Source organism: Rhodnius prolixus, unplaced genomic scaffold (assembly GCF_049639745.1).
Source record: "Rhodnius prolixus isolate KJV_2025 unplaced genomic scaffold, Rpr scaffold_38, whole genome shotgun sequence".
Taxonomy (NCBI): Eukaryota; Metazoa; Arthropoda; class Insecta; order Hemiptera; family Reduviidae; genus Rhodnius; species Rhodnius prolixus.
This window is the reverse complement of record NW_027411598.1, coordinates 799050-810390: the sequence shown is the minus strand read 5'-3', so window position 1 is coordinate 810390 and position 11341 is coordinate 799050. Positions and strand designations below refer to the sequence as shown.

The 11341-nt window shown below is 37.7% G+C and overlaps 1 protein-coding gene across 2 annotated transcripts; it reads right to left on the bottom strand.

Moving 5' to 3' along the window:
- Nucleotides 1–565: 565 nt before the first annotated feature.
- LOC141452098 (uncharacterized) lies at nt 566–6656 on the bottom strand. Of its 2 annotated transcripts, none has more exons than XM_074123955.1 (5): nt 6278–6656; nt 5108–5309; nt 2498–3569; nt 1607–1828; nt 566–815 (listed from the first exon to the last, which is right to left on the bottom strand). In XM_074123955.1, the coding sequence occupies exons 2-5, from the start codon at nt 5167–5169 to the stop codon at nt 624–626; spliced, it is 1548 nt and encodes a 515-aa protein (XP_073980056.1). In that variant the 5' UTR covers nt 5170–5309; nt 6278–6656; the 3' UTR covers nt 566–623. The 2 variants fall into 2 exon arrangements, with proteins under 2 accessions (XP_073980056.1, XP_073980055.1); XM_074123954.1 differs by having other exon boundaries at nt 5108–5240; nt 6278–6655.
- Nucleotides 6657–11341: the final 4685 nt, after the last annotated feature.

Genomic DNA, 11341 nt, shown 5'->3' with positions numbered 1-11341 from the left:
TGACGGAAATCGTTTTTGAGATACTCCATACTTGTTAGCAACAACAGAAATGAAGCTGTTTGTTGAAAGCCGGGTCTGTAGAATGTAATCTGGAGTAGATAAAAGAAAAAGAATTAAAATTATTAGGAAATAAGGTAATAAACCAAGAAGTGGCTGAACTGTTTGGTGAGCCTGATATTGTGTCTTGCATAAAAGCAGGAAGACTGCTATGGTTGGGACATATACACCGAATGGAGAATATAAGGGCTCCAAAAAGAGCGTTGTACGGGCATCCTGGCGGGAGAAGGCCCCGAGGCATACCACGGCTGAGATGGCTGAAGGACGTGGAGGACGATGTTAAGGCGGTCGGCCCTGCAAGGTTGGAGAACGGCTGCGAGGGACCGTGAACGGTGGAAAGCTGTTGGTGGCTGAGGACCAGTCCCTTGATGGGCTGTGATGGCCAGGGAGTAGTAGTAGGAAATAAGGTAGATATTTTTCAACTTGGTCCATGTTTTCTTAAATGTAAAATTAGAGATGAACTAAAGAAAAAATAAAAAATAAAATTAAAAATTAAAAAATAACAAAATAAATAGAAAAAGTTTATTTGTTTGACAAATAGCGGAAGAGAGAGCAAAATCTATAAATTAAATGAAACCAGACCAGTTTTGCTTCGGCATGTTTTTATCACAACAAAGCTCTTTGCCAGGACAGACGGTCGGTTGGAAGGACACAGGCTTCTGATTGAAGAAGATCTGTCTGCTGCCCAGACTCTGCACCTCTCGGGAGTTGCTGTAGATAGGACCCCATTCTCCCTTCATCTTACGTAGGCAGTCCACCTGGATATCAAAGCAATCATATGTAGTGGTTACACACGCAAAAAGTATGGTGAGGAACTTAGACTAGGCAACGGATACTGCCACCTAAATCTTTTTATTTATTTAATTTAATTTTTTTTTTTAAATAGCTGTTTGCGTGCAGAGAACGTTTCCAACTTTCCAACCAATCCGTGACTAGACGATTCATCTAGGGAGACGGATTTAGCCTCAGCTATCCAAAGCCGCGCTGATATCCCATATAGATATCTCTCGTAGCAACATAAGCCGAATCAAGGATAGATTCCTGAACTGGGCTTCTCAACTGTCCTAACATATCCAACAATAATATTAGGGGAAATAACCAAAAAGCTCTTCGACTTTGATGTATTCCGATCGAAGGCCTGCAACCTACACTCCTCAACGAGAAAGATGGGTGTTACCTCCTTTGTCTCACCAATCCTACAAAAGAGATCTAGGATGAATCCCGTTGGATATCTCAAGTTTAGTAAGGATACAGACTCAATCTGAAGGATGACCGTGATAAACATACAATTATCTCAGTATGAAGCTTTTCTTGACTTCCAATCTGTATTTTTAGGCCTAGAAAACGCCAGCAGGTTGATGTAGGAAAATTTAAAACCTTGATCGAAGTTGAAACTGAAGTGCAGCAACTGAAGACCTTCAAAGCATAGCAACAGCGGCAGAAGGATGGCTTATGGTCATAGAGGGATTTATTTGGTACATTCATACCAACAGCCTTACGCAAATTATTCCATTTTAAACATTAGCAGAACTTAAACTTCAAGGATTACCTGAGCTGGTTGGATTGGCAGAGGGTCTCTCATGACAAACCAGGTGACATTCTCTGAATAAGGACTGTGTGTTGTCGAACCGCTGTAAGTGAAATAATCGCTAGTAGATAAACCGCTCTGGAATTGTTTCATCAGGTTACCATCGACTTCTGTCTCTTCAAATGCTTCTTGAACGTGAGTTAGAAAAGTAAATAAATTGTACGGCGGAGCTGCCTTGTCAGCCTGAAATAAACCGAGAATGAGGATATCACTTTTGGATTCAATAAGCACGGGGGATGAGTATGTGTGTACAACCACTTCCCTCTTTGTCAGAGCAAGTATAATTGTGGAGTCCAAATTATTAATATTGAGTTTTTTCAGTGAATACAAGTTTTACGAATCCTTATGAGGGGCACCGCCACCATTTCTGATCAAGAAGGGATAAGGACAAAGTCCGACAACCAGATAGATTGCCAAGGGATTGCTTGAATGTTGTTTACAATGTTGTGGTCAGCATAAAGAACGTTTCTAAGAACTCTTAACAATACGGAAGGTGTTTCTAATACTTTAGAAAGATAGAAATTTTGAGGGAAATGGGTAGACCGGAAATGAAATTCAATAAAGTAGATATTTGTGTGACTATTGTGGAAAGTGGAAAGTGAAAGTCTGAGCTCTTGATATGGAATCAATCAGTAATGCCAACCTCACCTGTATTTGTGTGGAAAACTCTTTTGAGTTTAGTATTGAGAAAATTTGCAAACATGAATGGCCAATCGCAGTAATAGGTGATGCCGTGGAATCACATTGATATCAATTGGAACGGTTCTGGTAAAAGTTTTCTGTAGATTTGTAGGTCCGAGGAGGCGAGGTTGCCGAAAAATGGGTACGGAAGATTTGATAACTGTCACTTACTTTGAATATCAAGCCGACGATCGCTAAGCACGTGATATCCTTGGTGCAAATCTTATCCAACTCCTGTTTCCTACGGTCCAGAACTCCCTTCAGCTTGTCGCGGACTGCCTGCTCCTTCTTTTCATCTGCGATGGTCCAACGAATTCTAGTCTTTCTTTTCTCCTCTTCCGGAATGTCCTCGTCATCTTCCAGTTCTTCTCTCTCTTCCAACTCTTCCTGAAAAGCTTCATAGCTTTCCCTCAGTTCTCTTTTCAAAACCTTGTTCAACTTTTCCTCCGCTTTAATCCAAACAGTATATTCTGATTTGCACGTTTCCAAGTGGGCTAATTCCAGACGAAGCATTGTTTCCGTTTCCAATTTCCTTGCTTTTGATAGATTTTTCTCTTCGGGACTTATCTCTGTAGCGACCGCTGCCGGTTTTTCAACTCGTTGTTGTGGCACTTGCTTTATCGCAGTTTGAGGGTTATTGGCAGCTTCTTGCATTTCGGCCGCTTCTTTGCTAACTACAAACTTTTCGAATAAACTCTTCCATACTTTTTCCTCTAGTATAATGCCGGAATTGGTAACCTCTCTTTTCATTGCATCCCAAGTCGCTAAAGAGGCTGGATCCTCTTCGGCTGGTTTCGTTTTATCTTTCTCTTCCTTCTTTGTTTCCACTTTTGAATCATTGAGGTTGCGGTCCTTACTTTTATCATTTTGATCCTCTTCGGCTGGTTTCGTTTTATCTTTCTCATCCTTCTTAGTTTCCACTTTTGACCCTTTGAGGTCGCGGCCCTTACTTTTATCATTTTCAATTATCTCTCTCCTTTTTTCACCCCATTCGTCCATTTTCTTTTTTTGTAAAATCTCAAAATTCTTCACATCCCTCTCATACCTTTCCAACATTTCCTCTTCAGTTTCCTCTTCTTCCTCTTCCTCTTCTTCGTCGTCATCCTCCTCTTCCTCCTCCTCTTCGTCGGGATGTTCCACTTTCCACTTCAGGTCGGCCAACTTTCGGTGAGCCTCAAGTATTTCCAAAGGTGCTTTAAATTTATAATCATATTGGAAAATCAAATGTGCTTCCGCAGCAAATCTGTAACAGATTCATCGACTAGCTGTTGTACCAGGCGCCATTAGTTACAAATATAAAAAGCGATTAATCAAGTAAGTTTTGTCACTTTCAAGAATGCGGTTATTCTTGTTTGCTAACTGTAACTGGTCAAACTATCCGCCATTACATGGAAGTTACTGGCGCTGAGTCGAAACGTTTCTCGGCTCGGAGGCGCCATTTATGAATACTTCCTGTTATCTAATGACTGCCAAGTTATCGTGAGCACTTAATAGATTACTTAATATATCTAGATCAACCGCAGCCATTTAATTGAATGAAATATTTGAATATTACTTCCATTAGATTTTTTTTTTAAATCTTTTATTGTAATTTACCACTGCAACAGTTGTTGCAACAAGCAAATATGGTAAAAAAAAAAGAAATAGAAGAAAATCATGAGTGGAGAAGGCACCCAGTGGTGCCACTCCAGTAACGTGCTTTGCTCTCACGATAAGAGAAGATCACGAGGCCATCTTCTCTTCAATCTCCTTAGAGGATTACCTGGTAATGTGGAGGAAGATAGGTGTTCTATGAGAGGTTTAGGATGAACTGCTGTAGAGGAATGAAATTTGAAGAAACGAGTGTTAGCAAGATCTTTAATGAAAGGGATTTTGAGGTCATTATGGATAGTGAGGTTAGATACATAGAACGGAGCGTTAAGAAGTTTTCGAAGTATTTTTGACTGTTATGCCTGGAGACGTAGTGAGTTGGAACGCTTAGTCGATCCCCATACTTCGATGCTGTATGACCAAATAGGTCGCAGTAACAGTAGATATAAGAGTCTTTTGTTATGTAAGTTAAGTTTCGAACGTTTGTCAAGTAGTCTGGCGCGAAGTTTGTAACATTGGTTAGTTTCTTTGTCTTTTCAGTCTAGTATGGGGATTCCATTTGAAATTAAGAAAATAAATTAGATTTATGTTTCTGGGAAATCTGTGATATTGAAGTTAGATATTTATGTGCGAGGACGTCCAGAACCTGATAGCATTAATAGAAACTTTGTATCCCCTAATCCCGGAGTAAATTAGCCTAATTATTCTAGATATCCTAATATCTATTTATCACTAGATACATTTAAAGTGGTTCAAGTCATGAAAGAAACAGAAATATCTATCCAAAAGGTACAAAAATCTCCTCAACAAAAACTTACAGTTTAAAAAGTTAGATGTAAGGGTTGATTATACGCAAAAAGGTTCGCAATCAAGAACATTTCATTTTTACTTCAGCTCGAAATTTCAGCCATTACAGTAACTTGTGTATTTTATTCAAATTATAGAACAATAACATCATTTAAGCAATTTTACTGCATTAACTTTTCATTAATATTACTATTACCATTATGAAGTATGAATAAAATGTTGGGTACTTGCTGATTTGTGGTGTTTAATCAAACCGTATACTTAACTTTTAAAACTGCAAGTTTTTGTTACGAAGATATCATATACGTATTACATCATCTCCAAGAGATTCTTGTCCACTAAACTAAACTCTAATTATGTAGACAGTAGAGCAATGAAGATTACCTATTTCCTTGCAAGGTATGTGTAGAGCCGACATCATCCTCACTGCCCCAGTGAAAGTGCATGGATTTGAACTTGTATTTAGCAAGCACTGGGCCGCCGCTTAGGTAACAGTCGTGTTCAAACAACAGGTACACTGAAATCAATATGCAGCCATTCTTGTGACATTCCTCAATATTAATCACTCAAGTTGGATTCGAAACATCTTAGAAGCAAATAACAAAGTGATGATTAATACAGAAATGAAATGATAAAGAAGAGATGAAGAAGGAAACTTCTATAATTAGGTCCTAAAGGTCCGCCAAGACATAAAAGCGTTCTAAACAAAAGAAATTGTTACTGAAATAAAACGTAATAATAAAATAAACACTCATTTTTTTCACAAATGTAATCTCCAGTATCTTGAACTCCACATTCATTAGATAATCTTCCAGAAAACTTGAACAAATGCAGACAAAGTCAGCCTCTAAATGCGACAAATTATAAAGCCCAACGATGTATTAGTTTGGGAGATGCTTTAAACTTAACCTTTCATAGTTCAAAATCGCCATAAATTTAACCTCTAACATCTGACTCCAGATGTAGAAAAAAACGAGGACAAATTTAGGCAATATCATTCACAGCATTCGAGTAAAATATTAATTTCAACGAATTTTAATTTAGGAGTTAATAACCTCTAAATTTGCCAATTTCCAAAACCGGCCAGAATGCTGTATACACGTAGTGCAATGTGTTTTACGGCCAGCAGTGGACGGGAACATCTAGGATTGCCTTAATTTGAAAAGTAAAAGCTAAAAATCGTGGAAATGAAAGAATTATTTTATAATTTTTTCAGAAACCTGTTTTTTCGTCTTTCTCATCTAGTATCACTGGATGGATCATGTCCAATACTTATCAAGTACTCACAGTCTTACTTTCTCTAAATCCTAATTGTCGGGTTGAATGGCTGGTCGTTTGTTAAGCACATCCCGAACAGTTTGTTATTCTGTTGATGCTGATTGGTTGACCGATTTGTAAAAACTATTCTTTGAAATTGGGAGGGGGGGGGCCCCAAAATGGAAATTCGGTCGCCACATTATATTTATGAAAATAAATTTTTTTTCCGAGTGGTCAGAGCAAAGGTCAACTATAATTAGTAATAGCGAATAGCATTGTGAGATGATTTTTGTTTACCTGTATCACCGTCATTCTGTAATCTGCTGATACAAGGTTTGAATAAGTTTTCCAAACAGAATGGGCCTAAATCAGCGCTGATGGCCAGGCGGATGTCCAAATCAACTGGCGATTGCATCCTCACTTCCGTTCAATTCTTTGTTTCTTATTGCAATCTACTTGTGTATTGTTTTTATGTTTGTTCTTCGGTCTTCTTCATGACGCGCGCGTTTATCTGTGAACTGGTTTGTTCGTAGTGTTTATCTGTGTGTGTTTGTGTGTGTGTTTGTCTGTCTGTATGTGTGTGTGTGTGTGTGTGTGTGTGAACATAATTGTGTATCTCTTATTTCTGTTGTTTTTGGTGTTGGTGCTGTTGTCCTAGTTACGAGATGCCACATGATAGTTAAATATAAAATTCCATGGTTGCAATTTAAATGAAATCTGGTTGGGCACCTGGTTGGCTAAAAAACCGAGAATTTCTGTCTAGAATCAAAATTTAGTTTTTCACACGTCCGGTTTGTTTGCCTAATCCCTATTTGAAATGAAATGGCCAAGGTCATTCTTTTAGGGTCGTGAAGGGCTAAAAGCGTGCTGAATGCAGATGTACGACTGAAATGAAATGGTATGAACCTTACATTTTGGCCATGGTACACCAATCGTTTGGTTTCTGAGATCTAACGAAATGCTACCAACAGTTACATTCAAAGTTTCTGTTATCCAGATGATTTTTAATTAGGCAGGCAAGTAAAGGGTCTAGTTACTAAGTTTAGAAGTAAGACCTTTCTGAGCTGCACACAGTCGAATGTCTTCACAAATGGATCTCCTAGGACATTCGATTCTACTACTATTTAGTACAGTGGTGAATCGCGGTTACCTGATCGACGTTGAGGGACTCATTAGATGGAAATTACCTCTAGAGAAGCGCCACTTCGTCTACCTTAATTCCTCCCGAACTAACATAATCAAGAACAGTTTCCTTCTAATTCTCGTCCTTTAATTTCTTTCACTGTTTATTGTGGTTAGTGTTTGTTTCTGCGTCTTGATCCGGGTTGAGGTATAGTTAAAGAAAGTGTTGTAATAGTAGTTTATGGATATCTCAGCCAATCGGCTGTTGGCTGGCCAAATAGTTGTGCTTGCTTAACGGTTACTGTTTGCCAATACCGTGTGATAACGTAGAAGATCAGCTGGAGGAGATAGCTGGCACGCAAGTTGGACAGAGCATGTCTGGAAAGGGGTAGATCAATAGTGCGACCAACACCACGATTATAAGTGTTTGTATGAAATACCAAAGAGATAAATGTTACCAACATAAACACCAACTGGTAGACTATCTAGAAAGAGAGTTGTACAGGAAAGCAGGAGGTGGTTGGTAACACTGCCACTAAGATAGTGGTAGGTGTACTTTGCTCCTCTCACCTGATTTGTGGTCCCCTGAGTGTCATCCAGGTATATTGTATGAGTGAAAGTGTGTGTGTAGATTACACAAAGTAAACTCGTAGCCCCAAACCCAGAGACAGCAATGTGAATACAATACCCAAAGGTACCCTAGTAACCCACATTAACCCACCTAGACACACACACACACACCTGGAATTTCCTCGGTTCATGGAATCCTTTACACCTTACAAGTGAGCTAGCTTTTTGTTGTTGCAACAATTCTGGCTGCAACTTTCAATGCCGGAAGCTAAGTCTAATTGGAACGTTAGAATGTAATAATTCAAATTCTCACAGCCAATCATTGTTCTCTGACCAAATTTCAAGCCAATGTGTAAACTTAAGTTGTATCCAATTTCTTATTCTTAAATCGAAATTCACCGTCCTTGGGCGATTCTCTACTGTAGACAGTCGCATTTCCGGTGGATTGATATTATTTTAACTCGGAATTTTGGCTTCAAATAATTATTCACGTATATTCACAGGTATTGAACTTCAATGTACTAAAACGGAAAAGGCTTCAAGCTCTCCAAATCAGTTTTCTTCGGGAAATTTTTAAATAAAATTTAAAGATCACGATTCCAATGTGGAAAAACCAAGTTTAAAAAATCGTGGAAGCCATTTTGGAAGGAAGTTGGTTCAAGTGGTATTTTAGGTTTTAACCTAAAATATTGGCTTCGCGTGGCTTTAAATTTGGATTTGGCTTCATATTGGAATCTTATAAATATTTCACAGGCGTGAAACCGTACAATATGCAGAAATGCATTTCGCTCTCAACAATGGCGCAGCATGGAATTTTTTTGTTCAGGAAGGTTGTCTAAATATTAACCCTTTATAATAAATAACCAGAGCTTATTGCGAACATATATTATTTGTAGTGGCTCATTAAAGCTATTGGAGGATAGTAGCACTAACTGAACTCAATTAACTGCACTAACTATGGTACACAGTACTGCACTGCCTCTCGAGAGGAAGCGAGAGCTATCACCTGGTAGCCACTCTGATTGCCAATCCTTTTTCTCCTGGTGCTGCAGTGAACGTTTTTGCAGTCACAGTCCCGAAGAATATATAAGTGATCCTTAAATCCAGGAATAAAAACAGCAATCCCTTCATTAATCCTTCCTTTGGAAATTAAGTTAATACTAATCTAGACGAATGTAAGTCCGGCAGAATTAGAGGCTATCAAACAGTTTGCATTGCTACCAATGAATAATTCAGGATTTATTTAAATAGAATCTCCTCTCCGTTCTGATCTCTCCACACTGTCGCAGCATTACAAAAGGAAAATTAGCATTCCATTTTGATTTCATTAAATTTAATGAAATTCCACATGATTACAGGTGAATTTATTTTCCACTCGGTATTCCTTTTTTATCTCTCTCAAGTTCCCTGATAAAACAAAGGGCGCCAGCTGAATAATGGAATAAACTTTACCTTTTTTTTATTTTAATTTAGTGTAACTGTGCTGAAGGTACTGTGAAAGGGTGAACTGCAGTGCACCCTTCCTTCCTTATCCTTGGCCTAAATATACCTCCATTCCTCAGCAAAATGTAGTATTCAATTTACACAAAACTTGGCAAACACTTGGGACAAACAACTTTATTTCCGTTAGAACGGAATTAATGTACCTTTCGCTTGCTGCTCGTTAGAGGAAGGTTTGATGTATTGGTTAAGACTGTGCAGTTAGACTGGGATGTTAGACTGTGTAGTTAGACTGGCTTGCTGACGAATTCCACTAAGTAGCTTTTGTAGTCTGATCGTTCGTTATATTATGAGTAATAGAAATGGCTTGGTGTAATAAAGATATTTTTAATATTATATGGTTTGATGACTGCATTAACACTAATTACTAACGAGAGATAACCACAATACTAAACTAGGAAAATAACTAATTCAATTAACTTGAAAGATTAAAAGAGTATAAAAGAGTATTAAAAGAGCTAAATGGTATTTAAACAGGAAAGTCAGCTGTTAATCATGCGAGTAGGTTATACTGGCGAAGGTTAGTAGAGAATGTTGGTAACTGGCGCGCCAAAGTCGAATGAATCGTTAAGCGGAAGGGGTAGTCCATTCTTATAAAGGCGTTAGAGAGAGATAACGCCGAAGCCCTTTCCGGCACTTTTCTAAGCCTTGCCCATAACATTGACCAAATTTTTAATCCTGCAAATTTAACTTTGCTTTTCATAAATCATTAAAAGTGAGATTTTATCAAAATTTCGGAATTGAATTATAGCAAAAAGTAATCGTTCTAGGAAAAGCAGAGCAGCATCGTCTCTCTCACTCACAACAGAATTCTCACAATTAAGTAGATTTAAGAGACGAATTTGCTTTTCTGGTGACGTATATAATTATTTAGGTAATTTTTCTTTCTTAATTTTCGGAGTTCTTCTTCTGATTGGCCAATCAACGACCATTTTATTCGTTTACATTACACCAATATTTCTAAAAAATGCATATTTTTAAAGATTATTGAAAACATTAATTTCTTATACATATGTGGAATAGTTTAAGTTAAATTTGTAAAAAAATTTTCGTTAATACAGAAATACTTTCACTTTCTCGGAGCAAGAGAATTCGATTAGTGTTCGTGTGGGCAGGATATTGAGAAGGTTGGTTGAGGAAATCTAGACGGACCGCGAAATATTAGAAGTTTGTGAGACGACTGGGTGTCTGGTGGAGTGATTAGAACAGCGTTAGAACTAAATGAGAAGGGAGACTCTCTGAGTAGCTACCTCAAATCTAATGAAGCCGGATGGAGGCTGTAAGTGTCAGAAGGATGGGGAGCTTCTTAATTGGAGAGTACGTCTAAATCAGAAGCCATTAGCGTCGTCGGTCGCTAGAGTTACACTCGCTCACACTATCAGAGTAAATGTCCAGTAGCACAACTTTAAAGCCTGGACATTGCCTCCTCCGCTTCCGAACAATTCCTCTGCATACTAGACTGATTAACTTTCAACCTCCATTAGGCAAAGTCTGCCCTAAATTGGACGCCACAACTCCAGTCCATGCCAACTCACATACACATATACTGAGTGTAAATGCCATTTCTCCCATAATTATTTGAACGATTTCATTAATTAATATTTAGACACTTGAATTTGTGATTGCGCCCCATTCTCCCTCACCCTATCAATTTACTTCAAACATTCAAAAGCTCATTAAAGGAAGTAATCATTTGATAGAGAAAATAATTATTTAAAAACTTAAAATTAACCACCAAAATGTACCCATCTATATCTCAAAAACTATTATCCCTAAGAAATTACAAAGGATTCATTGAATAACAAACAAACGGAGATATAAAGGATTGAAATTTGAAGGAATTTAAAAACCACCAAAATTTAACCTTCCATATCTCAAAAACTATTATCACCAATACATTGCAATTTATACCAGTTATCGAGCTAACTTCTTTTTACAATTTGGTAAAGGAATCATTGAAATCGGAACAATATAAACGGAGATATAAAGGATTGAAATTTGAAGGAATTTAAAAACCACCAAAATTTAACCTTCCATATCTCAAAAACTATTATCACCAATACATTGCAATTTATACCAGTTATCGAGCTAACTTCTTTTTACAATTTGGTAAAGGAATCATTGAAATCGGAACAATATAAACGGAGATATAAAGGATTGAAATTTGAA

What these genes read in the sequence shown, in the direction of transcription:
- LOC141452098 (XM_074123954.1), bottom strand. Translation starts at nt 6,395, where the DNA reads ATGCAATCGCCAGTTGATTTGGACATCCGCCTGGCCATCAGCGCTGAT. An exon ending in ACAGAATGACGGTGATACAG is followed by an intron (nt 5,241 to 6,277) that starts GTAAACAAAAAT and finishes TATTGATTTCAG; the next exon opens with TGTACCTGTTGTTTGAACAC. An exon ending in TGCCAATCCAACCAGCTCAG is followed by an intron (nt 816 to 1,606) that starts GTAATCCTTGAA and finishes TTTGATATCCAG; the next exon opens with GTGGACTGCCTACGTAAGAT.